The sequence below is a fragment of the Drosophila biarmipes genome, chromosome 3L, assembly GCF_025231255.1.
Source record: "Drosophila biarmipes strain raj3 chromosome 3L, RU_DBia_V1.1, whole genome shotgun sequence".
NCBI classification, from domain to species: Eukaryota; Metazoa; Arthropoda; class Insecta; order Diptera; family Drosophilidae; genus Drosophila; species Drosophila biarmipes.
The window spans coordinates 5,480,595-5,505,174 of NC_066613.1; the positions used below are offsets into that span (position 1 = coordinate 5,480,595).

General features: G+C 39.3%; 6 protein-coding genes across 7 annotated transcripts; 3 read left to right on the forward strand and 3 right to left on the reverse strand.

Annotated features, from left to right (window-relative positions):
* Positions 1 to 536: 536 nt before the first annotated feature.
* Positions 537 to 2,294, reverse strand: LOC108030927 (ER membrane protein complex subunit 10). The gene is made up of 4 exons (XM_017104121.3): positions 2,133 to 2,294; positions 1,912 to 2,079; positions 820 to 1,203; positions 537 to 759 (listed from the first exon to the last, which is right to left on the reverse strand). The coding sequence occupies exons 1-4, from the start codon at positions 2,190 to 2,192 to the stop codon at positions 688 to 690; spliced, it is 684 nt and encodes a 227-aa protein (XP_016959610.1). The 5' UTR covers positions 2,193 to 2,294; the 3' UTR covers positions 537 to 687.
* Positions 2,295 to 4,172: 1,878 nt separating this feature from the next.
* Positions 4,173 to 8,550, reverse strand: LOC108030917 (structural maintenance of chromosomes protein 5). The gene is made up of 16 exons (XM_017104111.3): positions 8,355 to 8,550; positions 7,918 to 8,290; positions 7,675 to 7,853; positions 7,284 to 7,530; positions 7,115 to 7,213; positions 6,764 to 7,051; positions 6,584 to 6,685; positions 6,316 to 6,524; positions 6,092 to 6,255; positions 5,693 to 6,022; positions 5,416 to 5,633; positions 5,127 to 5,351; positions 4,824 to 5,048; positions 4,611 to 4,768; positions 4,436 to 4,553; positions 4,173 to 4,373 (listed from the first exon to the last, which is right to left on the reverse strand). The coding sequence occupies exons 1-16, from the start codon at positions 8,426 to 8,428 to the stop codon at positions 4,278 to 4,280; spliced, it is 3,105 nt and encodes a 1,034-aa protein (XP_016959600.1). The 5' UTR covers positions 8,429 to 8,550; the 3' UTR covers positions 4,173 to 4,277.
* Positions 8,551 to 9,046: 496 nt separating this feature from the next.
* LOC108030892 (growth arrest and DNA damage-inducible proteins-interacting protein 1) lies at positions 9,047 to 9,905 on the forward strand. The gene has a single exon (XM_017104068.3). It carries the CDS (start codon positions 9,116 to 9,118, stop codon positions 9,812 to 9,814), a length of 699 nt encoding a protein of 232 aa, XP_016959557.1. The 5' UTR covers positions 9,047 to 9,115; the 3' UTR covers positions 9,815 to 9,905.
* Positions 9,906 to 10,353: 448 nt separating this feature from the next.
* LOC108030890 (uncharacterized) lies at positions 10,354 to 12,995 on the reverse strand. 2 transcript variants are annotated; one of them, XM_017104062.3, is made up of 9 exons: positions 12,635 to 12,994; positions 12,414 to 12,577; positions 12,178 to 12,357; positions 12,005 to 12,120; positions 11,852 to 11,945; positions 11,628 to 11,804; positions 10,973 to 11,259; positions 10,765 to 10,910; positions 10,354 to 10,706 (listed from the first exon to the last, which is right to left on the reverse strand). In XM_017104062.3, the coding sequence occupies exons 1-9, from the start codon at positions 12,921 to 12,923 to the stop codon at positions 10,423 to 10,425; spliced, it is 1,737 nt and encodes a 578-aa protein (XP_016959551.1). In that variant the 5' UTR covers positions 12,924 to 12,994; the 3' UTR covers positions 10,354 to 10,422. The 2 variants fall into 2 exon arrangements, with proteins under 2 accessions (XP_016959551.1, XP_016959552.1); XM_017104063.3 differs by lacking the exon at positions 10,354 to 10,706 and having other exon boundaries at positions 10,765 to 10,906; positions 12,635 to 12,995.
* Positions 12,996 to 13,516: 521 nt separating this feature from the next.
* LOC108030891 (neuropeptides capa receptor) lies at positions 13,517 to 19,048 on the forward strand. Its single transcript, XM_017104065.3, has 11 exons — positions 13,517 to 13,616; positions 16,034 to 16,440; positions 16,666 to 16,816; positions 16,876 to 16,966; positions 17,020 to 17,219; positions 17,313 to 17,486; positions 17,542 to 17,616; positions 17,680 to 17,824; positions 17,876 to 18,059; positions 18,122 to 18,226; positions 18,672 to 19,048. The coding sequence occupies exons 2-11, from the start codon at positions 16,231 to 16,233 to the stop codon at positions 18,795 to 18,797; spliced, it is 1,461 nt and encodes a 486-aa protein (XP_016959554.1). The 5' UTR covers positions 13,517 to 13,616; positions 16,034 to 16,230; the 3' UTR covers positions 18,798 to 19,048.
* An 836-nt stretch (positions 19,049 to 19,884) lies between these two features.
* Positions 19,885 to 22,624, forward strand: LOC108030749 (putative uncharacterized protein DDB_G0268364). Its single transcript, XM_017103796.3, has 3 exons — positions 19,885 to 21,768; positions 22,042 to 22,231; positions 22,290 to 22,624. The coding sequence occupies exons 1-3, from the start codon at positions 20,287 to 20,289 to the stop codon at positions 22,322 to 22,324; spliced, it is 1,707 nt and encodes a 568-aa protein (XP_016959285.1). The 5' UTR covers positions 19,885 to 20,286; the 3' UTR covers positions 22,325 to 22,624.
* Positions 22,625 to 24,580: the final 1,956 nt, after the last annotated feature.

Here is a 24,580-nt window from a genome sequence, read left to right on the forward strand (position 1 = left end):
GCGGTACCCGACACCATGGCGCAGAAACCTATTCAAAATTTAAAAGTCGAAGTAAAACCAACAAAACAAAGTTTACTACAAAACTGTATAGACTCAGTGTCACCGACTGTTTTGTCACCGACTTTTTTCAAACCCTGTTACCAAACCCGTCGACGTTTTCTGTAACACACCTATATGTATGAGAATTCGTTCTGCATAATGAGCGTTCCTGATTTTGATGATATGGAGTTTTCAAAATACATTTTTGTTTTTATCTCTTTGAATTCAAAAGTTTTTTACTTTTCTCCCGAGTAATCCGTGCATGAAAGGTATTAATATTAAAACCCCAAATTTTTGGAAAATAGAAATCGTTTCTTATTTTTGGTTATTTTTTACAAGGTTCTCTGTTACTTTTTGTGCATAAAATTTGCATGTTCCACAGGAGATCAGAAGATACGCCATACTTATTACATTCAGCCAATAATTTAGTCCCAACAGTTACATTGTAGGGATAGTATCCATCCCAAAAAAAAAAACTATTTCAAACGAAAACCAAATTCTGTTTATGGAACATTAAATGTTGTATCAATAGATTATTTATTTTACATACTTTTTAATTGCTATGACTTGGTAAATCCAGAATTGCCTAGGAAATGTAATTAGGAAATGCTAACAACAAAAGTGTGCACCAAATTAATACAGATTAACCTATTTTGCTCCGTCCTGGTTAGTGGCTCCCGAAATGAAAACCAACAGAACCACAGGAACGATGTACATCCACTAAAATTAAGAAGATTAGGAATTAGGGTAAGAAATTGTTGTGCAATTAGTTGCACTTACGTATTTTGCGAAGAAACCTCTGTTATCGCGAACTTCACCGCGCTCCCTGGCCTCACGTTCCCGCTCCACTTTCTGAATGAAGCCAGCGGTATCCGGCACGGGAGCTAACTCAGCATGGCGGATCAGGACATCGGTGCTGAATTGCGATTCAACCAGCTTGTTTACGTCTTCCTGCGTGCACTCAACTGTGGCGGGAGCCGTGTCCTGCGAAACAGTGATGCCGGTAACGTATCCGGAGGGATCCAGCGACACCCAAAGCACATCGTTTAATTGCGCTTGCAGCAGACGACAGGCCTTATTGGAAGTGATGAAATGAGATTTAGCGCCGTTGGAGTAGACCACCGTGGCCTTCAAGCGGTAGAACTCATTTTGCACGGCAAGTTTCTTAAACGGGAAATAAAATAATAGGAATTGAAAGTTCGTGCTTGACATACCTACATATACCTTATTGTAAGCATTAAACATTAAAACTAGAATTTTACTAAAAAATGTACTGTATGTGGAATATTACTTGGTAAAAGGAGTAAAGGGTAAATAACCAGCATATGTAGATAAGAGAACTTTTCGGTATACCATTAACAATTTGTAGGTATAATATTATACAGGCACAACAAATAAATTAATTAATTAAGATAACCAGAAGTAACTATTGACAAACAATAGTATCAGACATTTGTATAATTATTCTGCGTACAATTATATAATTGTTAACTTGCGCGATGAAACGTATCTATCCCAGCGGAGCGAAAAAAAAGAGAGGCAAAACCAAAGAAAGAGAATGAAGCAAAAAAGATTTCCGTTAATTGGTTATCATCCACGCCTGCATCGTCTCTTGATACGGGAACTGTTCAAGGTATGTGAAGGCCCCGGCGGGGCCCCTTCCCTTCGGAGCCCTGGGGCACCACCCCACCTGCCCCATGCTAGCTACGGCCCTGCAGAAGTTAACAAACTAATAAGTTGGCATACACAGCCATCTAGCCCTATGATTCGTTTAAGACAAACCCTTCATATATACTTTAAGTTAAGAGGAGAAAGACCGGGGTCTTCCATGTCGGCTGATCCCATGTCTCTGGCACCCAAAACCTCAATTACCTTCAAAAGATCCAGGTCGGCTTTGCTTAAAGCTGGTTGTACGACATTGGCCAACCCCGAGTTCAGGCTGGGAATGGTCACGTTCCCGCGGAACGAAAAGCTGTCCGAGTTGGCTGCCAGCGAGTGCTGCAGCTCCACCGTAATCCAGCTGTCATGCTCTAAGAAGCCCTAAACAAGCATAATATTAAGTGGTCTGTTAAACTGTAGGGGTTTTTACTTACCCAACTGGAAGCAACTACGCCCAGCAAAAAACAAAGCACGACCTCCGCCCTTAAGTTCATGTCTTACTAAAAAAATTGTCAATTTTAATAGTAATTTGTCAATTTTATGAGGTTGTGCTAGTGTGACCGTTCGGCCCAAAAATACCAAAAGACTTCACAGAAATGTACTAAAGTAAAACACATCTTGTTTGGGGTACTCCTTTTCCCAAAATGAACCCTGGAACATTGAGTAAAAGCTATATTGTATTCGGTAAAAAATATAGTATGGAACTGTAAAACGATTTACTACTAGAAAGTTTAGTAATCGAAAACGGATTTTGTTATAAAGAGAATATAACATTTTTGTTTAACCTCGGCATACTATTTCTAGCAAGTTAAAAGGAACGCGGATACATTTTTTATATATATAATAGAGAATAAAAAAAAATAATTGTATTTAATTTATGAATTTAAGCTTTGATATCAATATGATATTTCTTTTAGTGTCAATTATTATTTTATTTAAACAGCGCACAACTAGTTTGTGGGTTTAGTTCTAAGTTGATTTAAATATTTACAGATTAAATCAAGCAACTTAATATATTTCTTGTTAAGCATCACTGTGGGGTACACGTAGTGAGTGAGCACGAGGAGTGTGTGCGAATGCGACTACCATACAGACATACATTTATGAAGAAATGAAAATCTACATTAATCATGCGATGGTTACGAGACGGCAGTCCACGTAGTGACGAAACGCACCAGTATTTAGTGTGAAGGAGACTACTATATATACAAGAAGAAATTACATGCAAAGTTGGGATATCAACTTATGTGACGAAAATGTATTATACGGTCTAATAAATAAACAAATTTTAAACATTTTTTACATTCGGCACCCTGCTATTCGATATGCTTGGGTTTAGTTGTAGGATTTAAAGCCGTGCCGAATGTACAAAAATTAAGAAAATTGATTTATTTTCGTCACAAAAGTTGATATCAAAACTTTGGTTTGCTGTAGATCGCACCGTCCCTAGATTTTTACCTCGCTAAAAGGTGTTATTGATTGATAATACTTACAATAAAATCCAAAATCAATATGAAAAAATATCTTTTTCTCCCTAATTTATTGTACTTTAAAACGTATCTTTTTCTGTATTTGCTGCTTTTATTTATGTAGTAGATTATAATTTATAACTATTTACTTTTCAATAACAGTGAACAATCCATTTTTTTAAAAGATTTCATTTTCTTAAGTTTTTACTGTTCACGCCAACGTCGGATTTTGTGGTTTTTACTCTCATTATGTTGGGACTTAGTAGGCCAGTAGAAGATTTATAAATATGGCTACATAGCAATAACTGCTGATCTAAAAAATCCCAACCATAATGGGGGCACACACGTATCTCGATCAAACGCCGACTCCTTTTGTGGTTAATAAAAAACTGACCAACTATCTTTAACTAATGTGATCTTTTATAGTTACCGATGAGAGATCAGTAGTATCGGGTTTATCATTCAATATATATTATGTAATGGAGTACACATAAATATGTTGGCATCATTTGTATTTTCCACTGTTAACCCCCTAATGACTAATAAATCATAATGTAAAAAGAAATAAGTATCAACTGCATTATCACTAAAACCGTTAAAAATTGTTAAATTTGAGTTTATTACTAATGTGAGAGTTTCTTATTCAAATAATTATTGTAAATTTAATTTAGTTATTTTATTGCTGCAGATCATATAAAAATAGGTCTTGTGATTATAGTGTTAATATCAAATAAAAAGTGAAATGAGATAGTTGCTTTTGTAAGGTTTTAAATCGAGGCCAAATTGAAATGTGAGAAAACAAATCGTCAGGCATCAACGCCTTTTGACTTGCTTGAAAATTGTTGGGTTACTAGTAGTCCACAGTTTTGAAAAAAGTCCCACTAAGAATGGTCTCTATGATTATTTTAAAGTAATTTAGTAAGACCGGTGCTCTCATTCTAAAGATTCAGATCCAATTTCGGCCACGAGTTATTGTTGCCGTTATCAGAGAGTAAAAACTGTATATAAATTATCAAAAAAAAAGTTGTATTTTATTTTAACGTTTTTTTAAATATTAACATTTGAAAGACAACAAATACATATTGGGAGTCTTCTGAAAAACTGAATTTTCTATATCTTAGGGAATTTCATACCATCACAAACGGTTTTTGAGTTGTGAACAATTGAGACGCATAAATGTTCGTTGTAGTTCAGGTCTCGAAGCAACTACAATAAAATCGTAAATGTTAATTAAATATTCAAAATATTAATAATTTCCTGAATATTACCTTAGGTGTTACAAACAAATACTGTGCCGAGCCGTGCTTCGTGGCTTCTTTGAGGAGTAAATCGAATATATGACGTTCGTTTTTTGCATCCATACCCTGATTTATTTCGTCAACGCACCTAAAAACCTCCGAAAATTAAAACCAAATGCATGTTGTAGGACTCTTTTTTAAGTACCTGAATGGCACGTGGGTAACGTGTTGCAGTGACAAAGAGTAAATTGCAATTGACACTGCGCGCTCGCCACCAGATTGAATAAATTTATCCAACGGCTGCAACTGGACATTTCTTCTAAACTGCACCATTATCTGAATGCCATATGAATCGAAGTCGTACTAAAAAGGAATACATTTTAATTAAACAGAAATATATTATGGCTTGACTAATTACCCTGTCAGATTTGGATAAAACTACTTCTCCAACGTATTCAATAGACTCCATAAACTCGCTAAATTTGGTACTAATTGTTTCTACCAAGCTAGTTAGTTTTGGCTCCCATTTGTCGTACAAGTTGGACATTTCAGTCTCGATAGTTTTAGCTTGGTTAGCGGACTCTAGGATTCCCTCCTCCAACCTCTTGACTTCGTTTTGCAGCTGTTGGTAGCTGTCGATTGCCTAAATATTTAATATTTATTACTAAGTATGGTGTTATAATTTATACATTATACAATAGTATTTTAATATTCTGTTTACCTCCGAGTTAACGCTTTTCATACACTCTAGTCGTGCCTGAAAATCATGTATTGCTTCAAGTATACCGGGCAAATCCATGTTTTCTAACTCTCTAAATTCCTTCTTAAAGGGAAATTTTGTGCTGGTTGGAATTTCCCCATCACAAAGCCGCTGAATATCGCTCTTTCGTTTGTTAACATCGCTGATTTGATCCTCCAAGCTCTGCATTAGTTTTTTGAAGTCTTTCTACAAATTTAAAACCCATTATTTATAATATATTATTAAAATGAATTATTTGTTATTTGCTTACGGTTGCTGATATACTCAGTTGCTCGCTTTCCTTGAGTTCTTCACTTTTCCTCTCATGTTGCACCATATAAACAGATAACTTTGTCTGGGCCAATTTCTTGTCTATCAAAAGACGTTCTATATTTTGAAAACAACTGCACAATTTGGCCTCAATTTCAATTATTTTTTTAAAATCTCTTTGCAAGCTTTTATTAAAATTATTTTTAAGAGCGTCCAGAGCTGGAAAAAGTTGTCAAACTGTCACTGGGTGATAATTTAATGTGATTATCGGCGCTTACCATCGCTTTTCTGAAGGCTTTCCAACTTCCTCCTGAGTGTTTCAACTTCGCTTTTGAGATTATTAAAATGTGACAGCTTTTGGTCCAGCTTTCGTTTCTTATCTTGCTCATCCTTTGTAACAGCTTGTAGGCGTTCAAATTCATTGTCGGTCTTGGTAATGGCGTTCCTTATGTGGTCGCTCTCTCTCACAGCTTCGGAACACTGTTTCATCACCTGAGCTAATTGTTGTGAATCCACTGTAATAAGTTGATTTTTTCCCCGGATAGTGCTCTCCGTAAGAATGGTATCGGAACGATATCGAGATGCCGTCACAACGAACTTTTTGTTTCCTATAAAAGACAATAAAATAATTTTTAACTGTTACGTCGAATTTAAAAAGGAGAGAAACAGGAACACACCTCCAAAATAAACTCGAATATTTTTTGGAATTGATGAGGTATTGTTGCCAACGGATTCTGTACCAATTGGAATATTATGAATTGAATAGGAGGCACATAGCTTGTTTATTAAGGGTATTGGGCCGGTAACAAGTTCCACAAGGTATGCACGAAAACCTAAAGAGCTGTACAAGAATATAAAATTAGTCTTTATTCTCAGTATATAAAAATTATTAAACGCTTACCGCAGATCATTTTTTGAAATACTTGGACTATACATGACCCTATCGGCTGGAGCGCAAAATACAATATTGACTCCCAATTTTTGCTTCACACATAACTCGTTGATCAAGTCCGACATATCCTCTTTGTCCTCGCACGCAAAGGCAAATAAATCGCGCTGCGATACAACGTTTTCCAGATATTTCGCGTCTTCGTAATTTTCTACGTTCAGCTAGAGGTAGACTTTATTTTAATACAACTCTTAAAATTTGAAATAGTTTGTAAACTGACCTCAAGTATCATTGGGTCATAAACGTTTAATTTATACCGCTGCTTATTTTGTGCCAACCAGTTCATAGCTTTAACCAAATTTGGATTTTTCAATCTTATTTCCTGAAAAACATTTTTTTTCATTTTTTCATTTTCTTCCTTTTACCATACTCTTAATTTAAGATTTTAATATGTACTTACTTCTATTTTTTGCATTTTAACATTTCTCAGTCGTTCTATTTTATGTTTATAGGCTGTAATTTCTGGTATCTTTTCATCATTTAGTTGTTGTTCTAGTTGTTTTCGTCTATTATACTGCTCCATAGCTTTACGCCGAGCCGCTGCGCATGATTCCTTTACTCCTTCAAGTTCCGAAAGAATCTGGGGTCTGTTTTTATAAAAGTCTTCTAACTCGTAAGTTTTATTTTCCACCAACTGTTTTACTTTGTCAGCTTCTGCGGCATTCCTCAGTGATTTTTGAATGTTTTGCTTTGAAATGAATAAATTACAATCTAAAGATAATTGCTAGATTTTTGCAAAATAAACACTAACCTCCAATTCATACTTATTTTCTCGAATTCCTTGTTTTAGAGAATCAAGTTGACTTTCTACAGCATTTCGTTCTGTTACAGCTTTGTCTAATAAACGTGTCTGGAAAATGCAAAAAAAAAATATAAAAATAATAATGAAAAATAAATAAAAATAACCAACTGGCCATTACCTTTTCCAAGCAAGCTTCTCTTAATGACACCTTTGTACTCTGAATTTGTTCTTGAGCCTGAACAAGTTTGTTGTGCTGCTCCTCTAATTTGTCGCTCTGAGTTTTAGCCTTTTTAATTTGGGGTTTGAGCTGTGCGGCTTTTGCTTCTCCAGCTAGCGCCTCCACCCACAATTTCTTGGCACTGTATATTTGCAACTTTTGCTTGACTTCTTCACGTTCTTTATATTGGGCAACGGTCATTTGCAACCTAAGAAATTATCATACATAATAAAATATAAAGCTCTTATGTGAATTAAATTTAATTTAATTTAAAAAGCAGCTAAGAGTCTCTTTTGTGCTTTACATTTTACATACATACACATACATAGTCAATAAAATAATGTTGACTCACTGTTCCAATCGTTTTTGCTTTTTAACCAAATCGGTTTTTTCTTTTTCTCGATTAGAGGTAGTATTCGCCTGTTGTGTGCGCATCTGCTTTAAAAGATTGAAGCCATTGGTAAGTTCATCGTCACACACGGAAGACATCGTGTTGACAAGAAGCTCTTGCGGATTCATCTTGGAGAAGTCCTAAGCCGGCCCACTTGCATATATTAAGTCGGTCGATTTCTGATAAGTTAGGATTGCAACTTACCTGAACGCGGTCCTGCGGTAGAAACTGGCACAAGTTACTGACTTGTATGTTGTAGGAGGATACGGCCGCGAGGAAGTTCTTCTTGGAGGTGTCCTTGTCGTTCACGGAGAAGGTGGACGAGCCATTTGAATTGATGATCCGCCGAAAGGTCTCCGTGGTGTTGGCCGCGCGCCCGTAAACCCGAACAACAATCATGGCCGAGGTTTTGTTGCTCTGTATGTAGTCAGCAACGCTGGCGGAGCGATCCAGGAGAATCGGTTCCCCGCCCAGGCCCAGAATAATGGCCGACACAATCGTGGACTTGCCACTGCCATTCGGACCAGTCAGCACATTCAGATAGTGCTTCGGGTGGAACGTGATTTCGCTGTAGGAGCTGAGATCGGATTTGGAAATCCATTGAGAATTAACTAGTGCGCCATTGATAGACATGAACTTACACGAAATCTTTGCAGTAAACGGAATGTATGCGACCCGTCAGCTGCTTGTGACTTAAGGTACGGTGTCCCGCCATCACAAGGCACGGGTTAAGCCTGAGTTGACGATTAGTTTAATTCGAACAATCAACAATTGTTTCAAATACAAATCCGCGCTTTCTTGTTTTCAGTTTCCATTAGGGCATATTTGCGCGTCAAAGTGGTGTCGATAGCGTTTAAATAACATGATATCGATACAATTATAAGGGCCACAACCAGAAACTAATTTTACTGCCTTTTTAGTGGCTGTCCAGACAAGGATCGATTTTTCCTGCTATTGAGATTTTGGAAAGACTAAAAAAGAGATAAAAGACCGAACCAGCAATAACTAGCAAATAGTTATTTTTACTATAAAAATAAAACTTTTAATGATACCTTTACAAATTTTATCCAATGCGTTGTTCATAATTCCCCACTGGGTAAAGCTAACGACCCTTATCTACGGTTTCTGCTGCAAGTGCGATTATATTTAACAAAAGGTTTTATTTAATTCGTTGCTTTGTTTCGAAGGCGAAGTACTATGACACTGATAGCTGATTGGATTGATGTGCTAGAAATTTAATATTCTAAAAAATATCGAGAGGTCCGATCCGTTCTAGTGTAAACGTTCTGCTTTTTCAATTGAATTCGATCAAGTTAATCGATAGCGGCAAAAGGCATTGCTATCAGTTTCGTCGCATCTCTATTGGAAATAAATAAACTATTTTCGCCTCAGACATTTTAAAATGAATTTGGGAAAAACAAATGCAGTTGCCAGACTTCCTGCCCTCCGCTCATGCTTGCACTACTCCAGCTCTGCAAAAGCGGAACTACCAGCTTCTTTAGTCGGCGAGGAGGATGAGGTACGAGCTTACCCCCAGGCGGTGGACAGATCCGGCCTGCAACCACAACACAAAAATGTGCTTCTTAACAAGTTGCCATATCAGGAGCCGCACTCCTGGATACATATGACTGAAAAGTACCAGAGACAGGCTTTTGGGCGTTACGGCGCCCAGAGCAATGTAAGTCCCAAGATCTGCTTCGATACTCGCGGGGAAGAAGACAGCAGGCAGGTTATGCAACTAGACACACTCCTAAAAATGTTGGAGAAGAATCGCGCTCACAAGGCCGAGGAGTTGGAGAAGATTACAGCCCGCGAGGAGGACATTGCGAAGAAGATGGAGAAGCTGAAGCAGTGGAAGGCAGATTTGCATGCAAAAGTCGCGAAGCGGGAGGCAGATGCTGCGGCGGCTATACAACGCAAGGAACGCCTGGTGGAGGAGGTGCGCCGGCACTTCGGCTTCAAGGTGGACACACGGGACGAACGATTCAAGGAGATGCTCGAGCAAAAGGAAAAGGAGGACAAGAAGAAGCAGAAGGAGGCCAAGCGAAAGGCCAAGGAAGAGAAGATGATGGCCAAACTGGTAGAGAAGACATCTGCGTAATGTAACTATAGTTGATAGCCTATCAATTTAAGCAAGGTACTGTTGTCTGTTGCCTTCTACAATAAAAATCCCCAGCAAAGTGGAATGTTTATTTAAGCGGCTTTACAAAAATATTATAGGATAAATAAGAGTTAAACGTCGTACGTTTTTTCGAGTTTTTGCACAATCTAATGGTAAACAGCCTCTGAAAAATTCCTACACTGTCTTGCCTGTCAGTGCTTTCAGGAATTCTGGAGCTTACAGGTAATAATAAAACAGGGACTGTAATATAGGATTCAAATAACAGTAAAACTAATATACAAAAGAAACACAACTTTTTTGGTATGTACATAATGCACCCTTCTTTTTGATTAAAGTCAGGAACGACCTAACGAAAAAAAAAACAAAATTATAAAAAAATATATATGTATAGTAAATATGTGTCCAAAATAAACATGTACTCAGTTACATAAGTTTGAATCCGGTTGGATATCCTGATAAAATGAAGTAGTGATCACCCAAAGTCAAATAAGCCTTCTGAAAAAAATTTAATCTCTCTATACCAACTACACTGAGAATTTATTATTCGATATTTTTTATAATATAAAACGATTTTATATAGAAGGTTATTAATCGCTTTGGGGCATGGACAGGGTACTGCGCACTGATTTTTCACTATCACGCCTGCTATTTGAAAAAACACTTTGCTTCTTGACGATAAATTCCTCCTCGTTGCAGCTTATACAGGCATTTACAAAATGGTTGATTTCCTTTTCTTTCAGTTTGATGGCAATACTAGCTGCCTTGGCTAGGGCTTCGCTGGTCCGTTCTACTTTGTGGAGGGCGGCATTTGCTTTAATTATAAGTAGGTAGCTAAGAAACTGCCAAATAAAGCTGTTGCAGTTGTGGGCCTCTAAAAAGTGCTTTACATAGTTATAAAAATGTATAAGAATGCCAGTAAACAACCAAACCTTCAATGGACTTTCGAGCACTGAAGCAGCATTCGTCAAATCTATGGGAGTGAAGATGCGTACTTGCAATTTGATGAAGTAAGTATGCTCTCTCGATCGAGTGCTTGGCAAAAACCATACGGCGCTCGAAACGGCTTACTATCTGACTAAAAGTTATATTAAATACTAAAAGTTATAAAAATACGATTTACAAGAAAACACCATTTACCGCGATTTCGTGACGGCCGGATCTACGGCTGTGCCCTGATGAGTAGTACGATCCCCAAATACGAATGGTTTTGCCTCCAAAGATTTCTCCATGGGAAAGCGAAGTAAACGAAGCAGTGCGTTCTTCTCCGAAAATCGAAAGTTCTTCGGAACCGTATACTGATCGACATAAGCCAACGCCAGGGTATTGTATACTTCGTTCAGGAATTCGAATTTCCAGGGCATAATCCTATTGGTTTTTTTTACCCCATAGTCTCCCATTACTTCTTCCACGTAACTGGTTAATTTCTGAAGAGAACAAAAAGCATCAAGTATTTTTTATATATCGATAATCCACAGTACAAATTTGTTGTCAGTTTTAAACCAACACAGTTAAGCCTTACATCATTATCTTTGTTTTTCAAATATCTGTACAAAAAAAATATAGTGCTACACATTGTAAAATTTACTCTAAAATGTTGAAAATTGACATTAATTCTACAATTTTCTTAGTATAAGAACATTTTTTTGAAACTGTTGTTTTCGAGTTATTGAAATGTTTTGAAAATTTCTCAGTCAATAAGTATTTTTAAAGAACGTTTTACAAAGCTCTCGAACTAACTTTAACGTTTAGTTTTAAGAAATTGCTTTTCACTCGCATCTTTTTAAAATCTTACGCTTAAGTTTTTAGTTTTTCGAAGATATCGAATACTTCTTAGAGCTGCTTTCATATTTCGACTCGTTTGGTACTGAACTCGGTAAAGATACTCTTGGCGGAACTTTTCCATTAATTTCTTGTTTGTGAACTTCTGGTAGCGGATGTTGTACATTGGACTTCGAGCCTCCAGCATTTTCTGTGATAAATCAATTAGAACCTCCCCTAACTATGCATGTAACCCACCAAAAAATGTTTGATCTCGTCATATTTCTTTAGAGTTAGGGGCTGCAGGTAATCAGTGCTCCTTTTGCATTGATTCAAGAGCAAATTGGGATTCCTCAAATTAAGTAAGAATATTGAAAATTAACTATTTTTGAGTGTTCAAAATGGATTTACCTCCGAACGTGCTTCAGAAATACCACATCAAGCCATGACCTATCAATGAACATTTGGTTACATACATTAAATGCACGACTTCGCCTCGCGATTTCAAGAGGAGAAAGCAATTTTTCCTGGTAAGGGTATATATTACCGCCAAATACAAAATATAAATGAACCCTAATACACACTTCGATTTCCGGAATGCTCTGCACATCGCACTTCTCCTGCTCCTTCAATATTTTCCAAAGCGGCCTATCGTCTTCCTTGTGCTCGTTCAACATCTCCGTTATGTGTACTATAAGTTTCTCGTTTTCAGATATAAACTGAGTCATCGACGGACCGCAGGCATCTTCGATATTTCCGTCCACCTATGTAATCATTAGAAATCAGGAAGAACTCCGGAACCAAGTCGAAGCCGTCTTACCACTTCTAGACGCTGCTCAAACATTTTCGATTTATTGCCAGTAAAGAAGCGGGCATTGTCGTGGAGCTCGGCCTTGGCACTTTCGAATCGGTTCAGATCATAGAGTGCATCGCATACTTCCAAATTAATAGGCGCGTCATCACGCTGCAAATTTTTCAGCAGTCCTGTTGAAGGGACCGAACTAGCTACTTAATTCTTGACCAGGACAACGAATTACCCACGCTTTGCTTCAAAACAGTCCTGTAGGGCGCTTTCCGCCAGGGCATTCTTGCGCTTGCTTTGACTCCGGCGGTACAAAGTAACGAAGTCTGCAGGGCTGAGCTTGAGGGCTTTGTCAAAGTAGTGCATGCCGAGATTCTCCCGGCGCCGGCGGCAGTAGTATGTTCCCCAGTCCTTGTAAATGCCCTGCTCTATCTCCGGGCTCCAGTCTATTTTCAACCATATTGGTATGGCTGCGTCGATGCCCTGAGCCTGCGGAACAAAGCCGTCCGGTTGAATTATAGAAGTCATTATATTTCTTTTTTTTGTTTTGTTGTTTTTTCAACGAATATTTGAAACAAACTGAACTACATGTTAAGGCAAATTCAACAAAGTGTAGACATTATTCAAATGGTCCTGTGATTATGCAATCCCAGGTCGATTTTGTGCATAATTTCCAAATGGTATGATGGTTAGATCCCAATTTATCTTTTATGAAGAAACCAGCCTTTTCGACTAAGTATTGCGCTGTTTTAAATTTAAGGTAAGTAAAAAATATTATATTATTGAGTAACTTTGGCCAAAATGTGTATAATTTATGCCTAAATCATCATAAATATTCTTCACCCAAAAACTTGAATGCCTCGTAAGTAGTGTAATGAGGAAAGCTTGCATTCATACTGGGCTTACATGGCTCTGAAGCACTTCGGTTTGCCTCAAAGCCGTACGTATAGCTGAAATTAGCTCCCACATGCAGTTCCATTAGCATGACCAGTGAATTGCGGAGTTCGGCTTCAACGCCTGCGCACTCACCTGCCGAGATTCCTTTCTCCCCAAACTGTTCAGGACATCTGGATATGCAAACAGTTGCTTTCCACCTGTCGTCGACCAAGCATCCTGCGGGATAGGGTCCGTGGTTTGCCTACTGTATAATGTGCACTAATTACGAAAATCCAAGTGTCAAAAGAATCCAATTAACAAGTGTTAAGTCCTTAGTTGTCATGAGTGAGTTGGGAAGTTCTACAGGTGCAAGTGAAGAAAAGAAAGGGTTTAACGCATGTTTCAATCAGACAAATTAAATTAATTCAAACTTTCTTAACATATGTAGTCGAATTATTAATATAATAGTCGTGTCACTAACTAAAGATAAGTTAAAACACCATAGGTCAAGTATACAAACAAAATAGTATGCACAACTTGAAGCGATTTTTAAAAGTGGAATTGTTAATTATAAACTTACACATATTTTAAATGCTAATTAATGTATAGATGAGCCTAGTTGAATTTCAGCAACTAAAACTTTAACTATTTATTTTATAATATTAACTGTAGCCGCCCTTTTAAAAATGCAACTTTTATAAGATCTTCAAACCGTTCTTTTATTAAGATTTCTGTATAAGGTTTGAGAAATTTGTTGTAAGATTTCCCTATAATTAAACAGGGCTGCCCTATTTCTATTTTCATATTATCTACTGCAAAGAAATATTTGCACATGTAAATATTTATGTATGCACCGATAAAAGCTTTCTTAAACAGGCGTTACACATAATGCCATAGTTTGCTGAACTTTTGCTTGTGGTTTAAATAACTAAATAAAGATATTTTATAAGTACCATGTACTGGTCAAGAAACTAGGAGATCTAAGTTTAATTGTAAGATTTATGGAGTCGTCTTTTATCACTCAGGCTCCACATGGTGTGAATAGCATAACAATTGCTGTAAGCCTTTTTACTTATTCATCTTCATCAGCACTCAATAAATCTAATAAAGGCACGAGCCCCATGACAAAGTACCCCGAAAATTCCCAGATGTCCATACATAATTATATTCAAGTTTAGGCGGCACCTGACATCTATTGCAGTAATAAATAAGTATGCGAACCTGTGGGTTTCGGCACCCAAGTAATTAGCAACACGTGGCTCGGCCGCTGGTCGGGGTGTCCGGAGGGGTTACCCGAGGCTGGGATGGTCACCGGCTAAGTGTCCCTAATGACCAGATGCTGGATTGGATTAGTTGTCTCAAGGGTGCAGCCCTCTAGAGTCTAAATTGGTTGATTTGATGATTTACTGGCTTACTGGGAGGCTGCTCCTAATGAGGACCTGCTATTTCTCATTTTATTATCTTTTGAGTTCCTCGTACCTCAGCTGGCTTCCTAATTACACGTGTGCCTTGCTGTTTGCATATTTCGGCAAATTAAATTCACGTCTGAGTACACTTAGTTGGAAAGTTAGCAAGTGCGTAAAAGTCTATAGTTCGCATCGCTAAGCCAAAGTGTCTCAGTGTTTTCTGCCGAGTTTGTCTCGGCGACATATTCATAATGATGACAAAATCTGTGGGCAACATCCAAGCAAACTTTTCTGGTTTCGAGTATTCGTATATGTGTATAAGCCTTTGTTAACCCCATTCAAACTGGCTTAATAAATCTGGCCAAGATGCTGCTGTCGACACATGCAACCACAATGAAACTAAATACCGGTGTGCAAATTAAATTCAATTAGCTCAAATCTGGTTGGTGGCTTTAAAACGGAAATGCATTAATAAATTATTGTATTTTATTAATCTAGCTTAGAAAATGAACTGGCAGCAATTAAGTCCCACGTCGCCCGATACACTTGTAGTGTATATGAGTGTTCAAGGAAGGGGAGATCTAACAAGATGTGTGCCAGTTGATAAGATATCATCTTCATGTGCAAATAATGGCCAACGTTTTACACAGGCTTATGGCTTTTTAAATAAATTTAAATAGGAAAAACGAATGTGTGTACCTGCCTCTTCTAATGACTAATGAAATTTTGGGAGGCAGAACTCCCCCCGCTCTTGGTTTGATAATTTATGCTTGTTGACATTTCAATTTAATCTAAGTGTAAAAATAAAAGATATCCGGGTAGGGGCGGAATAATTCTTTGAAGTTGGCTTTCAAATTATAACACCCATTCGACTTTTGCGAGCAGGGTATACTCTTTTTATTAAGTCTATACCCTTCTATTAAAAACTGGACGGCAATCTAAAATATTAATAACCTTCCCCTGAAATATTTCGCCATATTTATTTCTATTGATAATATCATAACTGTTAATAGCATTACAATCGACCATATCATTAATAGTTAATAATAATAATAATTTTGCAAAGCGTTAGTATCGAACAATTTTCATCAGAATCTGGAACTCCAATTTCTAATAAGACAAGAATTCTTTGGGTTGCATTTACTTAACTTCTGATCTACTTATCTACTAATTTAAGATTAAAATTGGTTGGTTTTGACGTAAACACAAAAAAATTACTCATTCTGCGGCATGAGCACCATGCCATACCTAGAAATTTGAATACATACAATTAATATATGTACATGGTGTTTATATATGCCCGTGTGTATGTATTTCTTTACAATTTAGCCTAAACCATGCCTTCTTATCTTTTAGCGCTAGACTGCGGACAGTAATCTGCGGGCATCTGAAAGATACAGTGGCTGTGTTATACGATAGCGCAGCCCGTGTTTCTCGCCATCCATAAAAAATTAAACGGAAATCGTCGTGTGCCATGGGCGATTCTAATTTCAGCGGCGGCCGTTAAAAACTGTTTCACACGAAATAAACCAAACAATTGATTCAGTGTCAAAATGAATTCATCAACAGATCCGACCTTTTTGGAGTTAAATACAAGTTTCAGTAGTACCCCAGACTTATATGCAACCAGTGTTAGTTTGGAACCTTCACACGGATTCGAAGCAGAGGACTACTACGCCTGCGGCACTTTTAACTGCACGCCCACGGAGTACGTTGCTTTTGTGCTCGGGCCGCAGACTTTGCCCCTTTACAAGGCCGTTTTGGTAAGTACCTCAAATTGCGCCTCATTTACTTTTCGGGAAACAGTTTTCACATAATGCTACGACTGTAACCAGTTAAAGGAGTTGAAATGTTTTCAGGATAAACCGGTACTACGTTTGCCTTAAAGTTGCAACTAAAAACCTACTGTGTTCTTGACTTATGTCACTCTTCTAGCAAATGAGCGGTGTGGATGGCCCTATAACTTTCTTTGCTTAAACCTCTTCCAGATTACAATTATATTTGGAGGAATTTTTATTACTGGGGTCATTGGCAACTTGTTAGTGTGCATTGTGATCATTCGGCACTCGGCAATGCACACTGCCACCAACTACTATCTCTTTAGCTTAGCCGTCTCCGATCTGCTGTACTTACTATTCGGTTAGTAATTCAATAAACTCGAATTGACTGTAATTGTAAATTCACTACGTTCTTCCCAGGACTGCCAACGGAAGTATTTTTGTACTGGCACCAGTATCCAGATCTCTTCGGCATGCCATTTTGCAAAATTCGGGCTTTTATTTCCGAGGCGTTAGTGCAAACACCTTTCTTACTTACAGCCACCTCACGAAACTGAATTTCAGATGTACCTATGTCTCCGTGTTTACCATTGTTGCTTTTTCCATGGAGCGCTTTCTGGCGATCTGCCACCCGTTGCATCTGTATGCTATGGTTGGCTTCAAACGTGCGATTCGGATAATAACAGCTCTTTGGATCGCAAGTTTCATAAGTGCCATTCCGTTCGGATTGCTTTCAGATATTCAGTACCTCAGGTATCCACTAGGTAGGCGACTACTCTTCTTGTCGCACGCTGGCAACAGGTGCTCTGAGAATAACAGGTAAACTCATTAAATCTGATTTGTGTTCCCAACTACAGATGGCTCTCGCATTGAGGAGTCTGCATTCTGCTCCATGTCCCCCGAGATCGTTAATGTCTTTCCCGTGTTCGAAGTATCCTTCTGCGTATTCTTCGTCATCCCCATGATACTCATCATACTACTCTACGGACGAATGGGAGCTAAGATTCGTTCCCGCACAAACCAAAAATTGGGCAAGTACTTGGCTTCCGTTGACCCCAAAAGATCGACTTCAGGGAAGTATTTCAGGTGTTCAACAAGGCACCAATAGCAGAGAATCGCGTAGCTCACAAATGAGGAAGAAGACAGTGATACGGATGTTGGGTAAGCTCTTGCCAATTTCGCATCACGAGCAGGAGCCAATAGTAACCCTTTTAATCAGTATAGCCGCTGTGGTGATAACATTTTTCGTGTGCTGGTTTCCTTTTCACCTGCAACGACTTATCTTTCTGTATGCTAAGGATATGGAGAACTATTTGGATATAAACGAGGCCCTCTTTTCGATTGCTGGGTTCGCCTACTATGTTTCCTGGTAGGTATTTAAGGGTCGTATAAACAACAAGCTAACTGATTTTATCGACAGCACCGTCAACCCTATAGTATACAGTGTAATGTCACGTCGCTACCGGGTGGCGTTCAGGGAACTTCTATGTGGAAAGCCCGTGGGTGCGTATTACAACAGTGGCTTTGCAAGGGACCACTCTAGTTTCAGGGAGAGCACAGCCACCAGTCTCGGTAACAACATTAATTATGACCGCGTCCACTCTGTAAGTTGTGTTCTGACGAATACTATCTTAAACCGACCACTCTACTCGATACTACTTTTTAGGTTCACGTCACATCGAGCAGGCACCAAAATAATAGAAACGACGCGGACTCCTTATCTGCCAATAGAGTGCTGATAAAGAAAACATACAGTCTTCCGCTACCAAAGGTAATTCTGCGAACAAAAAATTAATTTTAAATACTAAGCTGAGGCGAACCCAAGTCTGATGTTTTGCTACTTAATTTATGCATTTATGTTATTCTGATTCTCTTGTTACGGAAATCAAACAGTTACTCCAAAACTTTTACATGCCGCTGGACTTTTGAAGTTCAAAGATGGCTCGGTGAATAAATCAAATTAAAAAGTTATTTAACTCTGTGTCAATTTGGAGAACTTTTTAATTCCCAATGCTAGAGTTGGTTAGCACTCTTTAAACTTGTTTAGGTTGATTTGGCTTTGTTTACATGTGTACCTATGGGAACACAACTTTTAGTTTCCGTGCATGTCGAACGAATTAAAGAGCTCGACCTATGTGAACGTAAGAGTTTGCGAACCCAATGGAAACTAACTTTGATTTTACATCTACTGACCCAAAATTCGTATTTATTTGCAGAATGCGGATTCTACAGTCCTTAGCACAACTGACATTGTCATCGTGCTGGAAAATAGCCACACGGTTTGTGAGGAGCCCAAAGTTGAAAACGATATTTGGATCGAAAACGAGGAAACTTGTATTTAGGCTCTACGATTTTTGAGCTACTGAAGCTTAAAGCCTAAAACAAAGAAGTCGAGTGAAAACCCCTAGGTTCTGTGCACAATTTTTTGTAGCTTAATCTAAAACCTTAAACTTAAAACTAAATCTAGAACACTTAGATCTATATGAAGTAGTCTGTTCCAGGAACTCGACTAGTTCCCAATGACCTAGCACAAAGAAGATTAAATTATAACTACCACATCCTCATCTGAATAAAAATTTAATGCGTTTCTTAATTACCGAGCATTTGTGTTTGCTTAGGTGGGCCGGACACTTATTCAGTTATAAATGTTTACCAGTTAGAAAGCGGGCGTCGTTGTTTTTGCGAAAAAACGTACTGCACTTTTCCATCTCCACAAATTTTCGTAACACAAAACAACCAATATGTTTGAAATTTTATAAACTAAAACATTTTAGCCAAACAGAAATAACAGGGCTTTTATGAATGAATACATTATCGAGTGATTACGGCTTCCAGCGATTTGCATAACAATATCCGAAATTATCGATTTCTTGGCTTGTTCTCTCGAAAAAGCAATGCCAAATCGACGACAAAAGCGAAAGTTGTACCCATTATCCCGGTATCTATAATTAAATACATTTTCACTTTTTCTCGAAGGTAAAAAGTCGGAGGTAAATAAACCCTGGATTCCGAAGTCTCTTGTCCAGCGATCGGGCGTTCTGTGTAAGCCAATTAGTCTTCGAAGTTTGAAGGAGATCCGAACCAGATGCCAGCCATTAGGCGTAGGGTTTCCAATGTGTTTCTTCTAGATCAGCTCCGATTTACTTTCACCTGCACTTGAGGTAACCGAATTACCAAGCAAATCTGGCAGGCAGATATGTAGCTTCTGAGGCGATACCACTGTGCCCCGGGGCTCGAGTCGGTCGGCTTCCTCATCTTCATCTTCGAGTCGAGTGCGATATGATCTCTCGGTGATCTCTCGGTGGCCACCACATCCCCATTTCCTCTGTGGCAGAGTCTCAAAACTGGTTTAATGGCCATTCCGACAAATTCCAGCACCGCTGGCTCAGAAACGTTCCATTTGCAACTCAGTTGCTTTCCAACCAACGACTCCGCCGAATTTCGAGAAGAAAGTGATCGGATGGATAGTCGAGACCCTCGATTGATTAACGGTTCTTTAGCGCTTAAACAACAGGCTCTGAAGAATGTAGCCATGTAAAGCCGAAGCCAATCGGTTTGAATAGAGTGCTGCATCTGGGTCCGACTTTGACTTTGTATTTGGCTGCAGTGCCGCGAGGCGTTCCATTTTATTTTAAACGACTGGCCGGATAACAAAGAAAGTGAGATCAAGTCTGCGAGATCGTGGCGAAAGAAAAAGAAGCTTCGCGTGTGTGCGTGGTTGGTTCGAAAGAAACTTTTTTGCTTTTGGAACTGCCGCGGAACTGACAAATGTCAAATACCAATAGACCGTCGTGGAAATAAGACGCGCCACACGCCAATCGGACTTTGAAAATGACGCAAGGTGCCATCAAATTTGCCGCACTCTGGGAGACCCTAGTGCTCTTAACATTCCTACTTGGTCGAGTGCAGTGCGATGAGAATGGTCCGCGGCAAGCGCGCATAATGCAGTTCCTAAGTGAGCCCCAGCCCCACTTCGGCCAAAAGCGACCCCCCGGTCTTGGATTAGTGCCCCGGATAAGATCGCGGTCGGATACCCCACCTCTTCTTTCGGGTAACCCCAACCCAAATAAGTTTATGAGATCTCCGCAACCGGCGACAGTGCAACACATCATGCGTCGCGAGCAATTCGGCAACTTTCCGCAGAACGATCAGCTCAGGAGATACCAATTCGACCAGAATCAGCCAGGGCGATTCGCCCACGTGAAGGATGCTCCAGTTCTGGACGTGGGGAAGAACCAGTTCCCGCCGCAATACCTCTCCGAGCAGTATATCCAAAACTTCAAATCCTCGCCGCGATTCAATGGCAATGTGATAATGAAGGATCACAAGCCAGTGTATGCACCCATCCAACAACATGCGATTCCTGTCCAGGCCTCTCAGTATCTGCATTATCCCAAGCTCTTTGTACAGCAGGGTGCCAGCTTCAGTGTGGTGCCCTCGCAGCAGACTGCCCTCCAGAACAGTCAGTACCCCCAGGATCCGAGTGGTTACTCGGTGTACGAGGACTCGGATAACCTGCCCAAACATGGAATCAGTCAGGGGACCAGCTATCGCCAGGCAGTGCCTCCTGCAAAAGAGTCCAAGGAGGCGCAGGACTACTTGCAGTTCATGAGCACCAATGAGTACTTCCTCCCCAAGAGAGATCCCGACTACAAGAAGCTGGACGTCGAGCGTGACCAGCAGAAGCAGCTTCACCTATTTCCTCAGCAGTTCAATCAGCAGAGCCAGCAGCAACTCCAGCAACAGCAACAACAGCCACCGCAGCAGCACCAGCAACTGCAACTCCAGCTGCCGCAGCAACAGCAACCGCTGAAGCAACATCTTCCCTACAAGAATGCTGGCCTAGACAACTCAGTCTCCTCCAGTTACAATGAACCCATACAAGTCTCGGATTTGTTCTACCAGCAAGACCCCGCTCCAGCGAATTCTGCTGTAGTTCGCGGCAGTTACCAGGCTGGTCAGGATGTGTTTGTGGTGAAGTCCGACGGCAACAAGGCGGTAAAGCATGTGGTCTCCACTCCCATGTCGGTCCAAACTTCTACCCAGACCCCGCTAAAGAGCCAGCTCCTCGCTAAGAGCCACAAGAGCTTCACCCCGGAGCCCCTGCGATTTGAGTTCACCGAACAGGATGCCATCAGGGGATCTATGAAGTACACCCAATCTCCGCAGGCCAATCAGTACTACTATGAAACCGTGTCCCAGGCGGTCCGCGAACCCGTCAACACCCCTGCCCCAATCCTGGAACTCAGCAAGCCCATCAAGGAGTATGGTGACGATCCGGAGGACAGTGCTGATACTGAAACTGGAAAACAGGTGAGTTTGTTTTTAAATTTGTTTTACATATCGATAATTCGTTGCATCAGCACGGGAGATTGTAAACATTCTTGCAATAGTAATCTAAAATTACAAAATGAAAAGGAAGAAAATAAAGATACTTAGTGACCGGCTTATAAGTAGGTTGATATGAAGTATATCTAACAGATGTACTCTTTATTTGCTTTATCATTACAGATTTAGACCTGAAAACATTTTGTAATTTCCACAAGTCTCATAATAATCTGTTGTTAACATTCCTACTAATTCCAGCAAGAGGACCAGAAAGCATCAACTGGGACGAGCGCTGCCACTCCTGACGGTCCCAAGGACACTGAAAGTTACTGTGAGAAGGTGTGCGCTAATGTGTATGATGAGAATGATGAAATAATTTGCGGATCCGATGGATACATGTACACGGGAGAAACTCAACTGCAGTGTTATTCGACATGCCTTAACATAAGTAAGAACCTGACATTCTTTCTATGATCACTGTATTAACCATCACGATATTATTTCAGGTGTGACGATAAAAAGTAAAGGATCATGCTCCTAAGCCCTGTTTAAAATAAAAACTATTTATTTAAATTTAATTTAATCTACCGATTATAATATTACATCTGAAACCATTTAAGAATTGTTTCTTAATTTCGAACGATTTCTGTCACTGGCAATGGTAAAATGTAGGGGTTTGTAAAAAGTGATTTTGATTTTTTGACAATGTATACAAAATATCGTGCACTCATAGCTTTCCTGTCTAATGATTATTAAAAGTTAGAAGGTCATCTAATCAATTAATTTTAAAACTATTTGTGCACGTATATTTTGAACCCATATATGTATCTCAAAAAGCATTCAGAGAAATAAGTTATACAAAATAAATTTAAAAATTGATGACATTTGCTTATTAATTGAAATTGTGAATTTTAAATCCAAAACTATTAAAAACTATATACTTTAAAAGAATATAAAAGCTGCGGACAGGTTTTGTTCACATAACTGGTCGCATACGTATATACCAACCTTTACCGAAGATTTTGGACTACTTCAACATTAACTAGGTCGCAGGTTTGTTTTCATATAAATCATAAACAAAGGCTACATAGACTTGGAAATACACGAGAACTACGGAGAAATTCTAAAGAAATAGCGGTCTGGGGTACATTTTAGCTGCTTTTTGCACAGCTATTTTTTATAACGAGATATCAGATAGATATATAATAAAGCCCCTTAAAAACTTAGACAAATCAAGTTTTAATTACACGACTTTGTACGAAAGTACTGAGTTCTAATTTGTAAAGCTTGCTTGTGTTTTTTTAAGGTTTTAAGGTTTTATGCAACTTGCCACTATCGAGATTAATGAAAATCTCATCCTCGACCTCCCCTTTCAATTAAATTATTAATATAATAAACGTATGTAATTGCCCTTAAAATGGCATTTCCATATTTGAAAATTAATCCAACGAGTAACGGCTACTACGAAGCTTAACAGCGGCTAGTTAACATTTCTGCTAACTGTTTAGCAGAGAAAATGACAACCGTGGTCGGGGTGGCAGCTCCGTCGACAACACTTGTGTAACAATAATGGGCTATCGATATATCACGAACACAAGTAAACCAAGTTGCTTTGTAAAATTTTTTGTGAAAGTAATTTCAGGCGAAATACCTTAATTTTCCGTTGTTTCGCTCGCGTCCTATGCAATTGACCCCCTGTGGTGGAGACCGATTCCCCCGGAAGACTGGCAAATCCCCTGTGCTGTAATATGAAAACCTGCTAACTCGAACTACCTTTGAACACCACAATCACAAACTGAAAACCTCGATGCGAACGGTCGGACAGTCGTAGTGAGCCCTAAGCCCCGGTCCCGAACTCTCATCCCGTCGAGCGGAGGACTTCCGGAAGGAGCGGCGCTGAACCATGACATCATAGCCGTTGCATATGCTTCCTGCCCCGAATCAAATGTACATAAATATGTATGTATAGCCAGCGTACCGCACATACGCACATATCCCTCGCGACAGAACAGAACAGAGCAGAACGGCAGAACCAGTGACGAACGTAGTGCAATCGAAACTAGTGATTCATGGAAAGCGAACACCTCGGCCTCCAGGAGACGGCGGCTCTTCCTCTTCCGCCCAGCTGTAAGCGATTTTTCAGACGACGGCACCCAACAGCGACCATAAGTGGGTGGATGGTCTCCCCTTCGGCCCAGCCCCTGCCCCTGCCATCCCCTCCAATAAATACTGCCGGAATTTAACCTTGGATCTAACCCCTGCCTTCCAGTACTCATCCCCGCCTCGACTCTCGTTCCAGATTAAACGTTGTGGTCTGCTGCTGAAAATCTTGCAAAATTGGACAAACCCTTTGCGACTTTGTACGACAACAAGAAGTCGTACCTGCGAACCGTGCTCGGAAGGGAAGCGCCATCAGCGAAGATGGTACTACCTCCTGCACCACGCAACCTCAAAGGTGGGTGGAATAACTTTGGTAATTTAATGATACATATAGATTAAAGTAAAGACCTCAAAATGAAATTGAAAAATTGCAGAAGGAGGTCCAGAAGTCTCGTTAATTCAAAAAACATACTACAAAAGATTATGTCTATTGAATTTGCTTCGTCCGGAATTCAGATTCACTAGATATTTTATTAGAAAGAATCACTGTAAGCCCTTTAAACACAAATTTACAAAATCCGGCAAAATGAAACCGCTTTGTTTCTGATATTGATGTGCTATGAACAGTTATTTAAAGAAAATGTACTGAGAATTATTGAGCACAAATGTCTAATCCGTTTAATTTTTTGTTCTATAG